Below are 25,434 nucleotides of genomic sequence, written 5' to 3' on the forward strand. Positions count from 1 at the left end.
AAGCTCAGACACGTTAAATACATGGATATGGCGGGCAGCCTTCTGCTTATGTCAAAGTTCTTTATTACAGTCATATACAAAACTTAGAAATTTAGGTGCTTGCATTTGCCTGTTGTTGATTATAACTGTAGAGAAGAAGGAAAATAATTAATACCTCTTGTTGTCCTTTGATCACATAACAACAGAATTCTGCATAAAAATTGTTTGCTGTTTAATAGAACACTAGTATATTTTGTTTTCTAGGATGATGAAAGTGCTATGAAAGTAACGAATAAAGCAACACTAATGTATGTCACTATCAAAAGTATACATATCCGCTCAACAAAATTACAATAACAAAAAGATATGATTTAGTCCTCCCCTGCAAAATAAATTACCGTAGTTTTGATCTTCATTTTGACAATCTAAATATAATTAATTTTCCTGTAACAAATGCAACAGTATACTTGCAGAAAATGCTTTTCTGTGGGGCACCAAATGTATACTGGAACAGAGGAAGTGAAACTCTGTTTAATGTCGCACCTGATATTACTGCCTCTGTTTTACCACCACCAATTATGAAAGAACTGGAAATATCTGGACTGAGTGCAATAGTCACTAACTCCATCTCAGTTGACTGGCTACACTGGGGTAAAATGTCTCCCTTCTACATTTTCTCCAGCAAGCTTCTGATCTGATCGTCACCTCATATGCTAGCACCAGAAACTAGCAGTACCTTTTGGACACACTAACATACTCACTAGTTAACCTGTCCCACTGACCAACTCTACCTGTCCTCTAGCAGAATGCAGCTCAGCATGTGGAAGGCTGTGGAGTAGCTATGCAGTGCCGTGGTACTCACTTTATGTAGGGGATGTTGGCCACCACGTGGTACTTGGACCCAGGGTCAAAGTCGATCTCCGACCTCAGCACGGGCGGCTTCACTCCACTGTAGTTCTCCCTGGAAGAAAATGGCTCACATTCATAAAAAAATTTGACACTTACATAAATTTGTTTGTAGCTACTGTATCTGTGGCTTTTAATCCAGTCACATCCTACATAAATGGCACTATTGGCCTTGCTTTTGGGACCTGGGAATTTATGAAACTAATTTGAAGAGTATCACATTGTTTATGGATTAACACTCAACAGTAATGAAAAACTTACTTTTTTATTTTAAAACTATCATCACTGAACAAAATTTCATTACACAATAAGAAGTTACTAGATTCCAGAATGAATCTTTCACTATGAAAAATAATTTGTGAAATAGGAGAGGTGGTTCTTGGAGAAGCAAACCTGTGAGGCTGGGTTGTAAGCCATACCTGCATGCTCAGTTGGTAAGAGCACTTCCCACAAAAGACAAAGCTCCACATTTGCATCCCAGTCTGGCAGACAGTTTTAATGTGTCAGCATGTTTTAAAAAGCTTCTTCCATAATGTACTTTTTTTTACTATTCATTTTTGCTGTGATTTGATTTAAATCTGATGTAACTAGTTAGTGCAGTTTCTTTTCATCAGTTAGTACAGATCCCTATATATGAAGGGCCTGCAAAAAATAAATTATACATTGTTATGGGAGGTGAAGTAATATCTACCGAATGCTGCACTACACTTCAAAGTGGCATACATGACAATATTTTTCAACACAGGCACCAGGTCTCTGTAAACAATGGTCGGAATGGTCTTCCAATCACTCAATTCCTCAGTGGTAGGAATCTGCTCCTCAGTCATGGGGCCATTCTAAGACCATTGTGTGAACATCCTCGCTGTTGGAAAATCTGTGACTGCTACAGATCAGTTCCTCTGTTGCTAGAGCACTGTCGTCCGGTCGATGTCGATGGCGTTCCTTCCCGACTGGCATCACCTACATCTGTGCGGCCTTGGTGAAACTGTTGGCTCTACAGCCAGATGTGACAATGTATTTGATCCACATACCACCAGAATTTCACTGTGAAACTGTGCGATTTAGATGATTCACCCACAAAAATCGTACTGTTCTGCGTACTTCAACTTTTGAGGATGTTACCAGTTGCTGTGCCATTTCACTCCCACATCACGATGCACGTGTTAACTGTACCACAGCAGAACTGTGTGTGCAGAAAACTCGAAACATACACTCTCTTCTGATAATGGACCAACCTTTTGCACAGTAGTCTTAGGGTGGGATGACGTGTGTAACTTACTTTCAGGAGTCATCTCATACATTTAATGAACTACAGTTCTGAGTACAGTGATTCACACTTTAAATGGTCTCAAAAATGTGATCAGACTCTTGGTGCTCTCTTGTCTGCAAGAATCTCTCTCCTGGAACATTCCAAATTTCAACAGTTGAATAATCACTTCACTGCAGTCCTCTCATAGTTGTGGAAATGAGGTAATGTCACATCGTTAGCGCATATAAAATAGAGGGAAACATTCCACGTGGGAAAAATATATCTAAAAACAAAGATGATGTTACTTACCAAACGAAAGTGCTGGCACGTCGATAGACACACAAACAAACACAAACATACACACAATTCTAGCTTTCACAACCAACGGTTGCTTCGTCTCCTTCCCTCTTTCCTGACAAAGCACCCGTTGGTTGCAAAAGCTAGAATTTTGTGTGTATGTTTGTGCGTCTATCGACGTGCCAGCGCTTTCGTTTGGTAAGTCACATCATCTTTGTTTTTAGATGACACACAAACAAACACAAACATACACACAAAATTCTAGCTTTCGCAACCAACGGTTGCCTCATCAGGAAAGAGGGAAGGAGAGGGAAAGATGAAAGGATGTGGGTTTTAAGGGAGAGGGTAAGGAGTCATTCCAATCCCGGGAGCGGAAAGACTTACCTTAGGGGGAAAAAAGGACAGGTATACACTCGCGCACACACACACACATATCCATCCACACATACAGACACAGGCAGACATATGTCCCTCTCCTTCCCTCTTTCCTGATGAGGCAACCGTTGGTTGCGAAAGCTTGAATTTTGTGTGTATGTTTGTGTGTCTATCGACCTGCCAGCACTTTTGTTCGGTAAGTCACCTCATCTTTGTTTTTATATATAATTTTTCCCACGTGGAATGTTTCCTTCCATTATATATATATATATATATATATATATATATATATATATATATAAAAAGAAAGATGATGAAACTTACCAAACAAAAGCGCTGGCAGGTCGATAGACACACAAACAAACACAAACATACACACAAAATTCTAGCTTTCGCAACCAATGGTTGCCTCGTCAGGAAAGAGGGAAGGAGAAGGAAAGACAAAAGGATATGGGTTTTAAGGGAGAGGGTAAGGAGTCATTCCAATCCCGGGAGCGGAAAGACTTACCTTAGGGGGAAAAAAGGACAGGTATACACTCGCACACACACACATATCCATCCACACATACACAAGCAGACATTTGTAAAGGCAAAGAGTTTGGGCAGAGATGTCAGTCGGGGCGGATGTACAGAGGCAAAGATGAAGTTGAAAGACAGGTGAGGTATGAGCGGCGGCAAATTGAAATTAGAAATTAGCGGAGATTGAGGCCTGGCGGATAGCGAGAAGAAAGGATATGCTGAAGGGCAAGTTCCCATCTCCGGAGTTCTGACAGGTTGGTGTTAGTGGGAAGTATCCAGATAACCCGGACAGTGTAACACTGTGCCAAGATGTGCTGGCCGTGCACCAAGGCATGTTTAGCCACAGGGTGATCCTCATTACCAACAAACACTGTCTGCCTGTGTCCATTCATGCGAATGGACAGTTTGTTGCTGGTCATTCCCACATAGAACGCTTCACAGTGTAGGCAGGTCAGTTGGTAAATCACGTGGGTGCTTTCACACGGGGCTCTGCCTTTGATCGTGTACACCTTCCGGGTTACAGGACTGGAATAGGTGGTGGTGGGAGGGTGCATGGGACAGGTTTTACACCGGGGGCGGTTACAGGGGTAGGAGCCAGAGGGTAGGGAAGGTGGTTTGGGGATTTCATAGGGATGAACTAAGAGGTTGCGAAGGTTAGGTGGACGGCGGAAAGACACTCTTGGTGGAGTGGGGAGGATTTCATGAAGGATGGATCTCATTTCAGGGCAGGATTTGAGGAAGTCTTATCCCTGCTGGAGAGCCACATTCAGAATCTGATCCAGTCCCGGAAAGTATCCTGTCACAAGTGGGGCACTTTTGGGGTTCTTCTGTGGAAGGTTCCGGGTTTGAGGAGATGAGGATGTGGCTCTGGTTATTTGCTTCTGTACCAGGTCGGGAGGGTAGTTACGGGATGCAAAAGCTGTTTTCAGGTTGTTGGTGTAATGGTTCAAGGATTCCGGACTGGAGCAGATTCGTTTGCCACGAAGACCTAGGCTGTAGGGAAGGGACCGTTTGATGTGGAATGGGTGGCAGCTGTCATAATGGAGGTACTGTTGCTTGTTGGTGGGTTTAATGTGGACGGACGTGTGAAGCTGGCCATTGGACAAGTGGAGGTCAACGTCAAGGAAAGTGGCATGGGATTTGGAGTAGGACCAGGTGAATCTGATGGAACCAAAGGAGTTAAGGTTGGAGAGGAAATTCTGGAGTTGTTCTTCACTGTGAGTCCAGATCACAAAAATGTCATCAATAAATCTGTACCAAACTTCGGGTTGGCAGGCCTGGGTAACCAGGAAGGCTTCCTCTAAGCGACCCATGAATAGGTTGGCATACGAGGGGGCCATCCTGGTACCCATGGCTGTTCCCTTTAATTGTTGGTATGTCTGGCCTTCAAAAGTGAAGTGAAGAAGTTGTGGGTCAGGATGAAGCTGGCTAAGGTAATGAGGAAAGAGGTTTTAGGTAGGGCGGCAGGTGATCGGCGTGAAAGGAAGTGCTCCATCGCAGCGAGGCCCTGGACATGCGGAATATTTGTGTATAAGGAAGTGGCATCAATGGTTACAAGGATGGTTTCCGGGGGTAACAGACTGGGTAGGGATACCAGGCGTTTGAGAAAGTACTCTCAAACAAGTGTCACATATGAATACGAACTATGTAGGAAAGTTAATTCAACAGCAATAGAGAGTTTTTTAAACATTGTCAAGGAACAAGAGTGGAAGGATGTTTATAGCACTGATAACATAGATGATAAATATAATGCTTTCCGTAACACATTTCTGATCTTCTTTGAGAGGTGCTTTCCATTAGAGCATTCTAAATGAGGTACTAGCAGTAATAGGCAGCCTGGGTGGCTGACTAGTGGGATAAGGATATCTTGTAGAACAAAGCGGGAATTATATCAAAATGTTAGAAGTAGTCACAGTCAAGCTACTTTAGCCCACTACAAACAGTACTGTAAGGTACTTAAAAATGTTATTAGGAAGGCAAAGAGTATGTGGTATGCAAATAGAATAGCTAATTCAAAGGATAAAATTAAAACCAAATGGTCAGTTGTGAAGGAAGTGTCCGGTCAGCAGAACAAGGTCGACGATATAAAGCCAGTTCACAGTAAAAAGATTTCTGTTACTGATAAATCATATGTACAGTATTTAACAATCATTTTCTGACCATTGATGATGAATTAAATAAAAAATTAGTTTCTACAGGCAATCATATAGCTCTCTTGGCAAATGCCTTTCTGAGATTGATGTCTGAAATATTCCTCTGTGATACAGACAGGGGGAGACTGAGTCAATAATTAAATCACTGAAGACTTAGGACCCTCATGGATATGATGGAGTGCCTAGCTGAATATTAAAGTACTGTGCTGCACATGTTAGCCCTGTACTTAGCCATATTTGATTTTTCCTTTAGCAATGATCAGTTTCCTGAATGATTAAAGTACTTAGTAGTAAAGCTGCTTTATAAAAAGAGACAAAGGGATAATGGAGACAATTTTAGACATATTTCTATGCCATCAGTGTTTGCTAAAGTTATTGAAAAGGCTGCACAGGATAATTGATCATTTTATATTGGACGATTTGCTATCAAATGTACAGTTCGGCTGTAGAAGTCTTTTAACAACTGAAAATGCTATATTCTCTTTTCTCTGTGAGGTACTGGATGGGTTAAACAAAAGGTTTCAAATGCTAGCATACTTTTTGATTTAACTAAGGTGTTTAATTGTGTTTATCACAAAATATTGCTCCAGAAGTTGAACCATTATGGAATATGGGGAGCAGCTCACAATTGGTTCACCTCTTACTTTAGCAACAGTCAGCAAAAGTTCATTATTCACAATGTTGAGAATGGCTGTGATGTGGGGTCTGAGGGGGGTACACTCAAGTGGGGGTGCCCCAGGGATCAGTGTTGGGTTTACTCTAAAATATTTCTGTTTGCTGATGACACTAGATTGGTAGTAAAGGCTGTTGTGTGCAAGATTGGCCTGGTTTCAAATAGTGCTGTTCATGACCTAAGTTCATGGCTTGTAGAAAATAAACTAATGCTAAACCACAATAAGACTCAGTTTTTACAGTTTCTAACACACAATTCAACAAAACCTGACGTTTTAACTTTACAGAATGGGTATACAATTAGTGAAACTGAACAGTTCAAATTTCTAGGTGTTCAGATAGACAGTAAACTGTCGTGGAAAGCCCATGTTCAGGGTCTTGTTCAAAGACTTAATGCTACCATTTTTGTTATTCGAATGGTATCTGAAGTGAGTGATCATTCAACACAATAATTAGTCCACTTTTGCTTATTTTCATTTGCTTATGTGGTACGGTATTATATTTTGGGGTAACTCTTCCCATTCGAAAAGGATATTTTTGGCTCATAAGTGGCCAGTTTGGGCGATAAGTAGTGTAAGTACACGAACCTCTTGTCGACCCCTGTTCACGAGTCTGGGTATTTTGACATTACCCCCCCCCCTCTCTCTCTCTCTCTCTCTCTCTCTCTCTCTCTCTCTCTCTCTCTCTCTCTCTCTCTCCTTACAGTCATTTCTTGTTAACAATATTAGCTTATTCCCAAGAATAAGCAACTTCCACTCAGTTAATACTCATGTTTCCATCTAGGGTTTCTAAAGATTGCTACCAGAGACTCTGCAATGGGAATGTGGGAATAATGTATTAGGGTCATTAAAAAAGAAACTAGCCAGAGGCTGTAAAATGAAAACCTTCGCTGGAGTGATCATAACGCCATTGCCTGTGGAAGAATGTGCAGTTCCAATAAGAGTGCTGAGGCCCCAGACTTACTGCCAGAGGGACACACGCGCACACAGGTGACGACAGTGTGAGCTTGTGAACGTAGTGCCACCAGCTGTTCCAAGTAGTGCTGAAAACGGTGAAATGGAGGCTGCAAAAGAAGAGCAAAGACATGTATTGTGTTTGCTGACAGTGGAAGTACTGCAGAGAATGGAAATCTACCAAAGAATGGCATAATTATATGAAGAGCATTTCATCTGCATCACAAGAGTCAAGATGTGGCACAAGCAATTCGAGGAAGGACAGACGTCACTGAAGGACAGATGTCATTGGCCGATGACATACGATCTGGAATGCCACACTGCTGTACCATTATCATTGTTCTGTAAATGAATGTCATTGTTACTAGAGACTGGTATGTTACAGTGGCAGCCATTACCCCAGAGTTCAAACAGAGCATTAGAGTTGCAACAGACATGTCACACTCCTTCTGGTGCAAGGAAATGCAGCACACGGCTTTGCTCTTCTTTTGAAGTCTCCATTTCATTGTTTTCAACACTACTGAGCACAGTGGACGGTTGACGCATGCAAGTGCTTTCTCTGTCAAGACAGGAGTGTGTGTCCGCATCCCTCTAGTGGTGAGTTTGGGGCCTCAGCGCTGTTGCAGGGATTACCCCCTTCTTCTGTAAGCAATGGTACAACAATCCTGTCAGTGGTTTTCATTTTATAGCTTCCGGCTTTTTTCTTTTAAAATGACAATAATACATCACTTGTGTAGGATCAGCCAGAGACCTCCGCCAAATCCTTTCAACCCAGTGGTGCTATTCTGTTCCCACATACCTCCTGGCAGAACCTCTTATAGTGGTGTTTGGAAATCATTGGTGGAAACGCCAGTGGTAACGAGAGGTCAAATCAGAACCGGAGGTGTGCTCAGGTAGTGCTGACGATTTAGGCAGCTACTCACAGTAAGCTGTAAGTCAGAGTTCGTGACCTTGTCTAGCATTCGTTTTCGTTAGCCACCATGTATTTGCTACATTGCAAATGCAGTATTTCTGAACAGTTTTCGACGATATCAATAAATATCACAATGAATTCCTTGACTTCGTCCCTGCCATCTGTACATCTCAGTAGTGGTCCTGTGGATCTTCAGAAAAAAAATATAAAACAGACACTGACTGATTTCCTTCTTTCATTCTACATTCTTGTACAACTCTGCTACTTCTCTTTCCTCAATGGTGGAACCTTCTGTCCTTTGAAAAAATCTGATGGAACTTCACAGCGAATTTGTCACTAACCAGAGGAAGAGTAGAATTATCTTACACCTCGATTTGGGATACATCAGGACTATTTAAAGACAGAGAGTGTACATCAACAGGGGTTTACTACCTATACACCATTTAGCTCAATCTACTGACAAAATGTGTGTCAAAGGAGACTGTACAAGGAAGGAATAAGATTCCTCATGGCACAGAACAGTCCTGAAGGTTTATGTATATTGATAACTTAGTGCTCTTGGCTACACAAGAAGGAACCTGATAAACATTTAACATCCTGGTGGAAACAAGAAAGAACTATTGAATGACTGCCAACTTAAACTTTGAACGCCTGAAAGTGTAGGTTCACTGCAAATCTTAGTGGTCAAGCTACAATCCCCAGCAATTTTGTTGTTAATGGTAAACTGTAGCATCAAAAAAATTACAGAGGCTAACCCCTGCAAAATCTGCATTTATAATGGAAAACTCCAGTCTGAATTGTACAAACCACCTCTAAAAGGATTTGTTGAGTATTTTGCACTGGATGGCTCAGAAACACAAAAGTTGTGGAAATGGAAAGGAAAAATGTAAACTGTTTTAAGAGGTGGCAAATGTACATCAAATTCAGATGCTACAAGTCCCCTTGGGACTTGTCACCATCTAAATGAGAAAGGTTTTCTTTCTTCAGATCATAGGAGAACTATGCATCACACAGTGGGAATGTTCTAACTATAACAGCATAGTGTAGGTGAGTGTGTTAAGTGGTTGTATACTGTAGTAGTATGCTATTTGGATCTGTTGGGAGAATTCTACAAAGGTGTTAAGTACACTGTATTGAAGGATTTAAGGTATATGTAAAGCATCACATACACTGTTGTTTTGAAGCTGCTTCAGTAATTACAACCAGTTGTATTAATTGAATGTCATCTGTTGTCAGTCACAGCTAAGATGCGTATACAATAAAATACACTATTTCACCATCATTCTTCGCATTTGAAAATTCACAAGTGCCTGGGACCTAGTGGACTCCTTTGGTAAATATCTAAGCAGTTTCAGTAGTAAGTAGCTCTTGTAGTAGTATCATGATACAATGTCAACAAGTAAAAATGTCATTATTGTAAGACAACAGAAACCAGAGTCAAATTAAAGCACGGGCTTATGTAAGGTGTACACAGGTAACTGACCAACTGCACTTGATATTAAGTGCTGTGACAACATATCAGTTGATCTCACAGTGTCAATCATCAGGAGAAGTAAACCAGAAAATTTGTATGACACCAGATCTTACTGCCAAGTGCAGTGCGTTGACGTACGTGCTCCTTGACCAGTGGTGCTTACATTATAACAGAACAACTTTTCATCAGTATAATGTGGAAAAATAAACAATACAAAAGTGCTTAAAGTGATTTACAAAACAACAGCATCAAAAGTAAAACACAAAACGAGGCTACATTTTATAGAAAACAGTCTACATGTACGATAGTAAATATTTTACTGGTTAGCAAGAATTAAGCTGTCTGTGCAAGGATACATGAAAATAATAAAGTGGTTTTATGTAGCAAAGTGAACTCTCAGTCAAAAACACTAAGTACTGTCACAGTTATTAAGTCATATCACTTATTACGTTGCACTAAGAGCTTTATTAGCAAACAAATATGAAACTGAAGTACAAAAGTACTCCACAAGGTCCAAGGCATTGAGTGTATTTAAATGTAAAGGGAGATTCTTAAATGTTAAACAATGGAAAATCCGGGGTGGAATAATGATAAAATTTTGAAAAGGATGGATTGCTGCTCACCATATACCAGAGACATGGAGTTGCAGACAGACACAACTAAATACTAAAAGCTGGAAGGCCTACTTCTGAAATGCACGCATGCATGCGTACCATACAAATGTGTAGGACAGCAACTCAGAGAATTTAAATAAAAGCTGTTTGAAGAAAGGACTACAGTGAGTTAGTTGATTGCACCACATTTGTACAGCGTGTACCTTACACATTACAATGGGATGACGATGAGATACATCAACACACAGATATAACCACACAGATAATTATGTTTGCCTATCTCCATACAGAATGGAGCAGGACATGGATTAGTACTATGGTACAAGATAGCCATTAATAACTGTAAGAGTAGTGAGATTGGAAATCCAGTGGTGACACACAAATTACTAATATCAAACAGAACTGAGGAGGTTGCTGGACTTAACATCCCTAAATGACGGACAGAGCTCCATCCTCGACAATGTTATGAGCCCTCATACCAAAATAGACTCCATACAGGTTTGAAAGGTAGCCCAGGAGCTGATAGAGGATCTGGCATTTGGAAACTCTACAATGCCTTTCCTCCCCTTTCTTGTCAAATGCTGGTGCTGAAAAATTTCTTTCCCCACCTGTACTTAAAATCAGTTATTTCTGGATGGATGGAAAGCCACTGTACTAGTACACATTTGTGAGGTCAGTTACAGAGGATGGTTAGTTTGTACAGTAAGAACTTGTTAAGAGAAGATATATACTATGGTTTAGTGAAGTGTGTCAATGAAATACAAAAATGGTTGTAAGCAATTTTGTGCACTGATCTTGTAAGTTTCATTTTGTAATTAGGTATGACATGCAACAGCTTTTTCCACTATAAATTCAGTATTGAATGAGATCTGGCTGAGGACAGACATAGAACTCTCTGTGGACATTTACTGTCTTTAATTGGACCAAAATAATTGCTAAAGGGTTTGTATGATAACTATGTGCACATTTTGTACTTTTTTGTATCAGATGGTTGATCTGTTTCATGAAATACAGGCAACATTACAAATATGGTAATGGAAAGTCACTGGTGGACTATAAATAATGGGAGTACAGACAGTAATTCACCGTACAGTTGAGGTGTTGGGTGACTTACAGGTACACAAACAAGTCAGAATACTTGTAAAATTTTCAGAGTTACGCGAGTCAGTTTTTGTTGGATAGCAGCCTCTTCATTTGTCATCATAAAACAGTATCGATCAGTTAATTTTGTGATTTTCATACATAAAGTTCAATTAAATCCTTACAGATTTACTTTTGAAGTAATTTTGGTACAAATAATGCCTATGCATGTGTTCCTATCACAGCCAAATTAGCTGTCAATACATTTTATTATTTTTTAACCACAATACAAAATTAAAACATTTCAAACAATTATTTCAATTTACTAAATTAAATTCTTTACATTCAAATTATTGTTGTCTTTTTATGGTTCTGTGCCTCAATTGGTAAAAATGGAACCCTCAGAGGATCACTTTGTTGTCTATCTGTCTGTCTGTCCGTCTGTCTTTTCCTCAGGAATGGGTACATGTATCAAGAATTTATGTAGCATACTAAGGCCTATGGTGCGTTGTTGATGTAACAATTTGAAGCTTCTAAGCCAATGGAGTAAAAAGATATGGCCATATATGTCACATATTTTGATATTCACTCATCAAAATCTATAGGGTACTTCCCACTGATCTACAATGATGAAATTTGGCAAGACGTCAGATTTGACAGTACAAGTAAAGGAGAGTATCTGAAAATTGTTAATTTGTAATTATATCACATGAAAAATACATTCTTTTGTCATTTGTTATCTGAGGCCAAAACTGAAATTAAAACAATCAGTAGTTCTGCATTCAGACTTAATGGGTCGCAATGGTAAAAGTCAAATATCAGGCAAAGGGTGACTTTATTGTTCATATGATGCATTTCGAAATTTATCCGTCATCAGATATGTTGCATGTCGATATGGCTTTTCAAGTTGTATATGAAACAAACTATTGCAGACTAGTCACATACGAGTTGAAACCCCATATCTGTGTGCAGCATTCGCTCCTGGATATCTGATAGTGGATAAATTCCGAAACACATCATATGAGCAATAAAATCACTCCTTGCCCTATGTTCGACTTTTGCCATTAACCGAGTCACCCTGAATGCAGAACTACTGACTGTAATAATCATGGGTGTCTGTCTCCTGCAATGACATTATGCCACATCTATATTATTGAAATTAAAAGATTCTGGAAAATCTTGCTATCACTGTAACCAATATTTTACCAGTACCGGAGTCAATAACAGGCAAAAATGGTCAAGATTCTTGATTCCCGGAATGGATGAACTGTCTATACACTTAATTAAGTTTGCATGGAACTCTCAGTGTGCAAGACCTACTCAAACCTGGCCAATTTTTTGTTGTTGTTAGGCCTTATTTCCACAGTTGCAGTTACACAACTTATGTAGGTTATATACCAGCTCTGGCAACTGATTTAAATAAGACTTTTATTACAGTCACAAAAGATAGTACACAATCTACATTACATTTCAAATTATTGTGGCAAGCATCCAAAAACTTTAAAACAAGAATACTCTTTTATATCAATTCACACATATCTGTGTATCTTACTATACTTGTATGTTAGTTATACATTTGAGAGTTCTGTGTCTCAGGTTACAGAGAGGATGCAATTGTAAGTCTAGAATGAGATTATATGAGTACAGATTTTATGCAGCCAAGAACAAGCAGCTGTGAGTAAACTGAAGAACTCAACAAAAATAGATGTTGAATTTGATTCCTAAAGAGTATCACAATCATTAATTCTCCTGCAGCATTTAAAGACTGAGAATCCAGGACCGCAACAGAACATCCACAATGAATTTTTGACTAGATATTTCCTACAAAAGTTCAGCAAAAATATGTTATGTTGTCTGTTCTCAAATATCTCTTGAAATATTGCAAAATACCTGATATGTTGGTATAAACTGCAATTACAATTACAGTGTCAGTATATTTTGCAGCTGTAAATAGTTGCAGAAGCATTACAAACTTTGCTACACTTTTGGAAACATTCTTCTTCAGAGGTAACTAGCACAGACCACATACACTGAAGTGACGAAACACACGGGATACCTCCTAATATCATGTAGGACCACCTTTTGCATAGTGTAGTTCAGGAACTCGACATGGTACAGACTCGGCAAGTCTTCGGAAGTCCTGTGCAGAAATATTGAGCCGTACTGCCTCTATAGCCTTCCAAACTTGCGAAAGTGCTGCTGCTGCAGGTTTTTGTGCACAAACTGACTTCTTGATTACATCTTGTAAATATTTGATGGGATTCAATCTGGGTAGCCATATCATTCATTTGGATTTTGCAGATTGTTCTCTTAACCAGTTGCAAACAATTGTGGCTCAGTAACATGGCACATTGCCATCCATAAAAATTCCATTGTTTGGGAACACGAAATCAACGAATGGCGGCAGATGGCCTCTAAGTAGCCAAACACAACCATTTCCAGTCTATGATCATTTCACATGGACCAGAGGGCCCAGTCCATTCCACATAAACACGGTCCACACCATTACAGAGCCACCACCAGCGTGCACAGTGCCTCGTTCACAACACGGGTCCACGGCTTTGTGGGGTCTGCGCCACGTTCGAACCCTGCCATCAGCTCTTACCAAGTGAGACTGGGCCTTATCTGACCAGGTCAGTGTTCCATTTGTGTAGGGTCCAACTGATACGGTCACAAGCCCAGGGGAGGCACTGCAACCAATGTCATGTTGTTAGAAAAGACACTCACGTCAGTCGTCTGCTGTCGTAGCCGATTAATGCCAAATTTTGCCACACTGTTCTAACAGAGACATGTGTTGTATGTCTTGCATTGATTTCTGTGGTTTCTTGTCTTTTAGCACTGACAACTCTACACAAATGCCACTGCTCTCGGTTCTTAAGTAAAGGCCATCAGCCACTGTATGTCTATAGTGAGAGGTAATACTTGAAATTTGATATTCTCAGCACACTTCAAATGCTGCATTCTCTAATGATTTCTAAAATTGAATGTCTCGTGCATCTACCTCCAACTACCAATCCACATTCAAAGTCTGTTTATTCTCATTGTGTGGCCATAACCGTGTCAGATACCTTTTCACATAAATCACCGGAGGACAAATGACAGCTCCACCGATGCACTGCCCTTTTATACCTTGTGCACACAATACTACTGGTATCTGTATATGTGTATATTGCTATCCCAAGACCTAAGTCACGTTTTGTATGCATGCACAGGCACCTGCGTGGATGCATTGTCCCACCTTATTAGAATGTACCAGCATTTTAACCTAGCTGATGGGCATGATCATGACCAACTGTCTACAGAAATAAATGATCACCTCCAAACTCTGGCCACGAGGAGAGAGAACCGCCCAATGATGGAACATGCTGCCTAGCACAATGTAATAGACTTAAAGAGCCATTTAGCAACCCATCTTCTGTAACCCCCGCTCTTCCCCCAAATACCAGCTTCTCTGAACTATGTAGATGGAAGGAGGAGAGCAGAAAGATTAGTCTTTAACATCCCATTGACAATGAGGTCATCAGAAATTGCTATGTGGATAGAAATTGTCCTCTTAACACATCCACTGACCACGATCCTCTCGACCTCAATCTCCGCTAGCCCCTGTTCCCCTGCTCCACCACCACACACTCTATGTGGGCCCACACCCTCTTCTTTGTAGCCTTCCACTTCCTCTGTTCTGTCTTCTCCTCCCAGTGCACTCCTCCACATCATCGTGGGTTGTGCGCGGCTTCCGCTGCCTGCACCTGAATGAGCTCACAGCCGCCACCTTCTTACCTTGTGCGCCTGCTGTCCCCAGTCGCACTGCACTGCCAGTATATTATAGTCAGTTTCTGTACTTCTGAAGAAGGATTGGTCCAAAAGCTTAGCAATATTTTCGATCCTGCTTACTTGTCTATCAATCACTCAAGCTGACAATAACTTAATGAGCTATCACCTATACTCCATGCATTATTAACAGAAATATGGGCAGCATTATTAGATGAACATCGTGAGAATGAAAGTGGTTTAAAGTGATTTTTTATGGTGAACCAACTCTGCATATGATGCCACTACAAAAGATTCTGACTAGCCAAAAGTGACCCATGTGTTGAGTACACTTCAATGGCCAGACAGGAAGTGCAGCTGAGTGTAGACAAAGAAAGAAATGATCATTGCACAAGTGAAAGCCTCCTCTTGGGAGAGGTTGTCCTGTTGCTGACAACATTGTGCTCCATATTCCATCTGTTAAACATGCCACAAAGCTTGTCAAAAATGAGAAGGAAGCATGGCATTTATTGATAGCCTGTAGTTGAAAATGAAGTTGTAGTCACCAAAGGTTAGATCAGTATGTGACTGTCTCAATTTCATCAAAGTGTTTCCTCCTCCCCTCTCCCCCCTCCCATGTATATCTTCAGTGCATAAACATAGACATTGTCAATGGTGGAGCCCTTGTGAAGGACTTCCGTAGCTAAGGTACTGGATTTATGTACGTTATACAGGGCACTGGGACCAATTTTCTAGAAACTAGTGTTGGCCGTGTTTCAATGTGTGGTTTTACCTGAGAAATTACTATCCAACACCTGATTCCTAATTGAAGTAGAAACATTTCAACCCCACTATCAACTTTGAGAACAAAAAATAAATAAAATAAAATAAAATTGTAAGCAAACATGAGAACTCTGAGGTCCCATTGCAAGTACTCTTGATTGTGGGAAACTACTTACCGCTCTGCCAAATCACGCTAGAATGACTTTTTTGTCTCATAGTTATCAGATTACAAACTGAAAGTTTGTTTGGACCAGAAGCAGGCGACTTCAGTCACACCAGGGGTTGACGACATGACCCAATGAGGCTGCAGTGGGTGGGGCATTCTGGAAAGGAATGTGTGTGTGGTGTTACGTGGACCCCATTGGTTAGGCTAACTGTTTCTGTCTGGAATCTCTTAAGGGATTTCCAGAAGTGAATGTTTCCTTCATTGTCGGGGCTACTTTTGATGGCAGCATCCAGTACTTGTCTTTTGAAGATAGAATTTGTTATTTGTAGTTCCTGGTCTTTCAAATTTCAGCTTTGGGATAGCCGTTTGAATGCCATATAGTAGACGTCATTGTTTTAGATATGGTAGAAACAAGAGCCTCTCGGTGGTCCATAACACGCAAGGCAAGCTGGTTTGCACATTGGGTGATAGAAAGGAATACCTGCTCTAATAGGACCATACCTGGTAAAACATCATCATCTGGAATGAATGTTTAAATTAATGATGGTGTCTAATAAACTGCAACATCTGCCCAGAAACTTCCTTGTAACGATTTCTGCAGGGAAGAACCGTATCTCAGGACTTTTAGGTGCACATACAGTTTCCATCAAATAGACAAGCTCAGGACTTTTAGGTGCACATACAGTTTCCATCAAAGAGACAAGATCGCTTAGAGGCCCTGACCCTTATCTGCCTGTCTGGAGACAAAAGTAGAGTGCCTACCTATTTCTGTCTCTTGCATTTATCCAATATGTTCCCAGTGGATACACTGATTTCCATACACTGGAGGCTCTGCTGAAGGGAAGACAATACTGGCCTACTACTGACCTCCAAAAGCAGGAGCAGACCACCTCAAAGTCATCCGAAATAAAGGCTTCTTAAACGCATTCCAGGTAAAAGTTAAATTAATAAAACATTTTGTACATCCATTTGCGTGTATCAATTCTCCTGTTCCATGAAGTTTCCTGACAAAATTTCTACAGTTACTAAATTAGAATAGTATTTTGCAACACTGCGTTGTTACTGACATTACTTTTTTGAGAAAATAAGCCAGTATCCATTCACATTATCTGTGCAATACTGTAATGACATACCTGAGCCTCCAATAGTCACAATTGTAGCGCGTCTTGGGCGTGCGGCCCTCAAAGATGTCCCAGCGCCACAGATCGAGCACGAGTGCGTACGGCAGGAAGGCGAGCTTATCGAGTGCCTGCGCGAACAGGTAGTTGATGTTGTGCGGCAGGTCATCGACCGAGTTGCGCAACAAGCCGAGCGTCTGCAAGTGCTGTGGCGTCGATACTGACAGAGCTATCATGTCGCCCACTGCCTCGTGCAGCCCTGCGGACACAAAGCAGAGACCAGTAATTAACTTCTCCCAACAGTTTGCTCCAAAAGTAGCCCAGTGGAAGAGGTGAAGCTCATCAACAGTTATGGCACTGGAATGTCGTTTATCTGAATGGGCTATTATTCAGTTTTAAAAATTGGCTGAGAAAAACATGCGATAATAATATTAATTTGATAAATTTAGGTGTATCAAAAGGAAAACTCACTCGAGAAAAGTATAAGCCGTAGGCCAGTACTTACTTACGAAAAGCAAGTTTACAAAGCTGGATATTGAGTTATCAAAAACGTTTCGTTATTAATTATGAATGTTGCATAAGAACCTGACTATTCATCCCTGCATGTAGAGTATGTCACGAGCAAAGTCCATGGCTTTGATTAGCTTAAGAGTACAGAAAATTCTAATAATCGTATGCAAGAGGGCAAAAAAGGGTTGTATCCTTTGAATATAAGTACATATAACTGAGATCAGTTTACTTCTATAAACTGGTTTCTGATGAGACTGTAAAGTCTCAAAAACTAGTTTATGGACTTAAAATAACTTGTAAGTGGCTTGTCACCCACCCACATAGCCACGCATGTTAAAGTGTCGCTTGTGGGATTGGGGAGTGTATTGAATCCATCTGGCAGATTATAAACAAGGGTCAGTGTGCTGGCCGACCTGGATGTGGGTTTTATATAGTTCCCCATATCTGACTAGTGAATACCAGGCTGGTACCCAAGTCCCATCTCAGTTACACGATTTGCAGACATTTGAAAACCATTCACACACTTTCATAGGCTAACACTGTACCATGCAGACATTCGGAGTACACGTACTCCCTCCTGTCAGGGGAGGGGGGTAAATGGGTTGGTGACAGGAAGGGCATCCATCCACCCCTTAAATTAACCTTGCCACGTCCACAGTAATCATGCTGACCCTGCATAAATGTCAGACAAAGGCAAAGAAAAAGAAGATAAGTGGCTGGTCACAGTTATTTGTATTAATAAACAGTCATGTACTCCACAGTGCCCATAATTGATAAGCTTAAGGTTTGTATCCTATCTCTTATGTTATTCGTTCTGTATATAGAAAAGGCAGTAAAGAAAAACAAAGCAAAATTTGGAGAGAGAATTAAAGCATATAGTGAATAAATAAAAACTTTGTGGTCTGCCGATGATACAATTCTGTCAGAGGTGGCAAAGGAATAGCACGATCAGTCAAGGGGAATGGATAGCATCTTGAAAAAAGTTTATATGATAAACATCAACAAAATGTAAATGAACAAGTAATGGAGTGTAGTCAAAATAAATAAAGTCATGCTGAGGGTCTCAGATTAGGAAACGAGACACATAGTAGTAGACAAGATTTGCTATTTTTGTAGCAAAATAACTGATGATACTAGAAGTAAAGGTATAAAATATAGAGTGAAAAAACAGCAAAAGTTTTTCTGAGGAAGAGAGAGGAAGTTTCCTATGAAAGTATTTGTCTGGAGTGTTGCCTTACAAGGGAGGGAAACATGGACAGTTTATAGAACTACCAACAAGAGGACAGAAGCTTTTTAAATGTGATACTAAAGCAGACTATTGCAGATTAAATGGGTATATCAGATGAGCAATGAAGAGGTTTGGAGGTACAACCTCTCTAAAAAAATGAAGGGATATGTTAGTATGCCTTACTGTGAGGTAACAAGGGATATTTAATTTGGTAATGGAGTAAAGTGAGTGTGTATGTGTGTGTGTATGTGTGTGTGTGTGGGGGGGGGGGGGGGGGGGGGGAAGGGGGGGGCGTAAAATTGTAGAGGAAGGCCCAGACTCAAATGCAATAAGCAAGTTCAAGGAATGCAGGGTGCAGCAGTTAAGGGGAGGATTACACAGCTTAGACGAGTGTAAGCTACAACAACAACAACACACAGTTTGCATCTGTGTGGCCTTTTTTTGCGTGTCTGCATCGGTACCTGGGTTGGCAGCATCGCGGAACACCTTGGGCTGGTTGCGGTACTGCAGGAAGTACTGGATGTGCCCCATCTCATGGTGTGCAGTTACCAGGTCTGTCATGGTCACCTGGGTGCACATCTTGATCCTGTAAATACACCACCACCATTAGAACGACCCTCTTAATTTTTAATATGAGGGTAGTTCATTGAATACCCATGTATGAAGCAAGAGGACTTACTTGTTGGTCATTTTGGATTTGGCAGCCATTGCAGTAAATTGTTATATGTGGTTTTTGCAGAAAAAGTGCAGTATTGTTAGAAAGATTTGCATTTTCAGATGGGAATAGATGTGAAGAAATAAAATTGAGACTGAATGCTTTGCCATCAGTGACAGCAATTCATTATTTGTTAAACAAGCTAAAATGTGGTCCAACATCTCGTTCTGATAATGATTATCCAAGACTGGCAGCATATGAGACTGCTGAAGAAATTGGTCAAAAAGTGCAGGACAAAATTTTTGCTAATCATCAAATGAAAATATATGAAGTATCAGAGGCTGTAGATGTGTTGAAAAGAATGGAAATTGACATTTTACATAAGCGATTGAATGAAAGTATGCTAGCAGTCTCATTTGCAGTTCAACACAGTAGAGATATTTCCGAGTGTAAAGCAGGCAAAACTAAAATTTTTGGTCACCTTATCCATGTAATAGTGTCAGCTCATTCCATTATCTATCTGAATGACTAAAAACTTCACACATGATATTTCACTTAACATGCTCCTATCAATACCTACTTCTGGTACCAGTAGGTCTTTTTGATTTTATCTGTAGGTCTTTCTGATTTGTTTGAAATTGCATACAATGAGTCTTTGTAAGATAAAGGATCAAGCTGTTTGCAGTGAAACAGTTCTAAGACTGTTCCATTATTGTCTTGGCTATGATTCATATGGATGTGCTTGGGCATTTATTAGTATATTTGTGTGATCAGCAAATATCACGATTTTGAAGAGTTTTGATGATGCGAGTTTGCCAGTGATATTCAGCTAATGTAACATTGGGGTATTTCACACTTCTTTTTGTACTGAATCAGTTACAATTCCAAAGTTCATTTACTCAGTTTTTGTTGAAATGGTGCAAAATGAAACGGTATGGAACCTCCACACCCATCACTGATGTAGAGGCACTGGGAAACATGTGACCAGACTATTGTATGTTGTTTATTTATTCACCCAGTGAAATCTTTGGTGTACAGATGATGTGCATTCCATGTTGGACAAAGGTCTTAACTACTACTTAACTGCGTGTAGCATTCTACCTACAAACCACGATGAATGTTTTACGAAACAGGAGGATGGGCCACAGGCATATGCATTATGGGTGGCACACCATTACACATACATCAAATAACTGCCACACACATGCAGTCCCGATGCTCACCTGTACAACACAAGCGAGAGTAGCCATTGATGACTGGTTGTTGGTACAGATGTGTAAATGTGTATGCAGGACAGGGAGTAGTGTTTGGTAATGGGAGGATCAGACAGATGTCCATTTGCAGCTGTGGTGAGGTGAGGTGAGGTGAGGGTAAACACCAGTAGCACTGACAAGGTGCACAGAACGTGACAGCTGACCATGTGCAGGGATGCTTTGGTTATTTTTGTGTGTTCTGGAATCCTATGGAAGGAATACCCACAGGAGAAGAATCTTGGGCTAAAAACTATTCACTGTAGTCGAGGCAGAACTCCACAATGTGTAAGTGTTCTTTCTTCAACATGCATATCTATTAGTGAGGTGACAGGCATCATGGGATACCTCATAATACTGTGTCAGACCTCCTTTTACCCAAAATAGTGCACAGATGTGGCATGACCCAACACGTCATTGGAAGTCCCTTGCAGAAACATTGAGTCATGCTGACTTTGTAGTTGTCCATAATTGTGAGTGTTGATGGTGCAGAATTTTGTGCACAAATTGGCCTCTCCGTTATGTCCCATAAATGTTCGATGGAATTCATATCGGGTGATCTGGATGGCCGAATCATTCACTCTAATTGTCCAGAATGATCTTCAAACTAATTGCGAACAGCTGTGGCCCTAAAATTGTGCATTGTCATCCATAAAAATTCCACTGTTTTGTTTGGGAACATGATGTCCACGAATGGCTGCAAATGGTCTCCAAGTAGCTGCACATCCAGAGGACACAGTCAATTCCATATGAACACAGCCCACACCATTATGGAGCCACCACCAGCTCGCACAGTGCCTCGATGAGAACCTGCGTCCGTGATTTTGTGGTTTCTGTGCCACACTCTAACCCTCTGTGCCACACTCTAACCCTACTATTGGCTCGTACCAACTATAATCTGGACCCATCTGACCAGACCTTAGTCTTCCAGTTGTCGAGAGTCCAATCAATATCGTCATGGCACAAGTGAGGTGCTGCAGGCAATGTTTCTGCTGTTAGCAAAGGCATTCGTGTCAGTCGTCTGCTGCCATAGCCCATTAATGCTCTGTTTTGCCACACTGTCCTAACAGATACGTTTGTGATACATTCCACATTGATTCCTGTGGTTTGTGGTCATTTCACACAGTGTTGCTTGTCTGTTAGCACTGACAACTCTAGACAAATGCCACTGCCCTCAGTTATTAAGTGAAAGCTGTTAGACACTGTGTTGCCCAAGATGGAAGTTAATGTCTGAAATTTCGTATTCTCAGCACACTCTTGACGTTTTGGATCTCTGAATACTGAATTTCCTAACGATTTCCGAAATGGAATGCATTTAGCTCCAACTATCATTTTGTGTTCAAATTCTGTTAATTTCCATCATGCAGCCACAATCAGGTCAGCAACCTTTTCTTATGAATCACCTGAGTACAAATGACTGCCTGCCCCCCCCCCCCCCCCCCCCAATGCTCTGCCCTTTTATACCTTGTGTAGGCAATACTAATGCTAATACTAATACTAATGCTAATACTAATGCTATATCTCATGTTAAGTGAAATATCATGTGTGAAGTTTTTAGTCATTCAGATGGATAATGGAATGAGCTGACACTATTACATGGATAAGGTGACCAAAAATTTTAGTTTTGCCTGCTTTACACTCGGAAATATCTCTACTGTGTTGAACTGCAAATGCTATATGTATGTGCATATCGATCTCATGACTTGTCACCTCATCACATGACACATGTCAAGCTGTGTCCCACCTTATTTGTGATGTGTACAAATGTGCAGGGTGTTGTGATTCAGTTGAAGAATTGTTTACTGGTACAAGCTGGTCCGTTGGCATTAACAAAATTGGTATCAGGTGTTCCTCATAGAAGCTTAATAAGACAGCTCACTAAGTGCAGATGTTCAGTTAATCAGATATGATCAGCAGCGGTCTCCTATTGTGTACTTGGGGTAACTGTGCTACATACTAGAAAGTATTTTCAGTCAATTAGCATATGTAAAAGCAAAAAGAAAATAAAAATTAAACAGAAATACTGACTGACAGTTACAAGTACTTTATGGGTTAATTAGTGAACCACCAAACATATAACAGATGAAGACAAAACAAATCAAGATGCAAAGTTTTCTGTAACCAGTAACAAGCAGAAGATGATTATAGTGAATGTGGCAGGTGATTTGCCATCACCTGTAGTCCCTCCTGTTGCAGAAGTCCCAGGCAGAGGGCTGGCAGATGACCGGCCTGTCCAGAGGCTGCTCCAGTAGGGACCTCTCCCAGAACTCTGGCGGCACGGCCGACAGGTTCAGACTGCGGTAGAAGTCGTCGGCGAGGCGGAACATGGTGAGGGGCGTATATCCCTGAAAACAGTATACATCGGCAATTCAGTTTTCTATTTCTAACTGGTTTAACTATATCTACATCTACATACGTACCCTGCAAACCAGAAGTGTATGCCAGAGAGCATTTCGAAGAGTATAAAACATTACAATTACATATGGAGTATGCGAAGAATAACTGCATAAATGACTCTGTGCACACTGTGATTAGTCTCATCTGTTCTTCACAGCCCCTATGGGAGCAATAAATAGAGGTCTGAAGTATATCTCCAGATTCTTCACTTGAAACTGATTCTTGAAATATTCTAAGTCAGCTTTTGCAAGGATAATTTGTGCTCGTCTTCAAAAGTCTCCCAATTCCGGTTTTTCAACATTTCCATTAGTCTCTTCCGAGACAAACAAACCGATTACCCATGATTGTTGCACTTCTTCCTTTAAATTCAGTATCCCCAGTTAGTTCTATTTGACATGGTTTCCACACAGTTGAACAGTAGTCTAAGATTGGATGCATAAACAATATGTACGTAGTCTCTATAAGAAAGGGTAATGCTGTCATCAACCCAAAGATTGGTTTGAAAAACTCTGTCATTTCCTAGTCATGGTCCTGTTAGAAGTGACATGCTATTGCCATTCTTAGACCTTTGAACTGACTCTCCCACACATTTATAAGGAGACTAACAGTGTAACACGCTTTCCGAACCATGGTGCAAATCAGCACTTTTCACATTGACAAACATTTCCACAGATGAAATAAATGAAAAGTAAAAATCATAGGACTGACCAGGGGTCAAACCTAGGCCTTTACATCTGTAATATGGTACTTAACCACTTGGCTGCTAATCCACACAACCCCATCGCATCCTGACAGCATTTTCACAGTATCCTGTAAATGACAGAATGCTGTCACCCACCTTCTTTGTGATAGGTCCATGTGATCACTCCATTTCATATCCATACTAACTGTTGCAGACATATATTTGCACGAGTTGACCGATTCTAATCGTAGATCACCGATACTGTAGTCACAGGACACTCTGCAGTTTTGTTCTACAAAGTCCAAAAACCTTACATTTCTGAACATTTAAATCAAGTTGTCAATCTTTGCACCACTTTGAAATCTTATTAACATCTGACTAAATGAACTCAAAGACAAAAAATGACATACCATAAAGAAGTTATCCAAATGGAAGGGAAATTAATAGATGTACATGTACAAAGAAACAGATTATAACAATTTCAGAAAAATTGGATGATTTATTAAAGAGAGAGAGGTTCACAGATTGGGCAAGTCAGTAACATGCTGGTCCACCTCTGGCCCCTATGCAAGCAGTTATTCAGACTGGCGCTGACTGACAGAGTTGTCGGATGTTGTCGTGAGAGATTTCGTACCAAATTGTGTCCAACTGACCCTTTAGATCATCAAGCTGATCTATTTCGAGGGTGATGTCCATAATACTCCAAATATTGTCAATTGTGGAGAAATCTGGTAGCCGAGGTAGTGTTTGGCAAGTATGAAGACAAGCAGTTGATACTCTCTGCATTATGTTGCTGAAATGTAAGCCCAGGATGACTTGGCATGAAGTGCAACAAAACAGGCATAGAATATTGTTGATGTACTGATGTTCTGTAAGGGTGCCAAATATGATAACTGAAGTGGTCCTGCTATGAAAAGCAATGGCACCCCAGACCATCACCGCTAGTTGTCGTACCGTAAGGCAGGTAACACTCAGGATGGTATCCTCCCACTGTCTGGGGTGTCTCCAGACCTGTGTCACCTGAAATCTCATTGATTGAAGTAGAATTGTCTTTAGGGACGAATCCTGCTTTGAATTGAGTGCTGATGTCCAGCAAAGACATGTCTGGAGATGCCCCAGACAGGGATGGGATACCACCCTGAGAATTGCCTGCTATACAGCCCAACAACCAGGAGTAATGGCCTGGGGTGCCATACCATTTCATTTCATAGCAGGACCCCACTGATGGTCATTCTTGGGACTCTTACAGCACAGCAGTATGTCAAAGACATTCTATGCTGCTTATTGTTGCCCTTCATGGCAAGCCATCCTTTGTTTACAGTACATCAAGATAATTTTTGCTTGCACACAGTGAGTGTCTACTACTTAGTCTTCATGCTTGCCAAAGCCTACTTTGGCCAGCAAGGTTGCCAGGTCTCTCCCCATTAAAGAACGTTTGGAGCATTGTGGGCAAGGCTCTCCCCAACCATACCAATTGGGGACATAATTTGGCACAATATTCCTCAGGAGGACAGCCAACAATCAATGCCAAGCCGAATAACTGTTTACATAAAGATCAGAGGTGGACTAATGTGCCAGTCACTTGCTCAGTGTGTGAAGCTCGCTCTCTTGAATAAATCATCCAATTTTTCTGAAATTGTAATCATTTCTTTGTCTGTACATGCACGTCTCATCTATTGATTTCCACCTCATTCAGATAATTCCTTCATGATGT

General features: G+C 40.7%; 1 protein-coding gene across 1 annotated transcript in view; it reads right to left on the reverse strand.

The window, feature by feature from the left end:
* Positions 1-837: 837 nt before the first annotated feature.
* The window catches only part of LOC124718913 (angiotensin-converting enzyme-like), a 228,905-nt gene continuing 204,308 nt past the window's right edge, over positions 838-25,434 (reverse strand). Inside the window, exons 9-12 of the mRNA XM_047244568.1 lie at positions 22,817-22,986; positions 19,198-19,322; positions 17,014-17,257; positions 838-940 (exon numbers count right to left, since the gene is read on the reverse strand). Of these exons, the coding sequence (XP_047100524.1) occupies positions 838-940; positions 17,014-17,257; positions 19,198-19,322; positions 22,817-22,986 (642 nt within the window). The remainder of the gene's footprint in view (positions 941-17,013; positions 17,258-19,197; positions 19,323-22,816; positions 22,987-25,434) is intronic.

This window comes from Schistocerca piceifrons, chromosome 10, assembly GCF_021461385.2.
Source record: "Schistocerca piceifrons isolate TAMUIC-IGC-003096 chromosome 10, iqSchPice1.1, whole genome shotgun sequence".
Lineage (NCBI taxonomy): Eukaryota > Metazoa > Arthropoda > Insecta > Orthoptera > Acrididae > Schistocerca > Schistocerca piceifrons.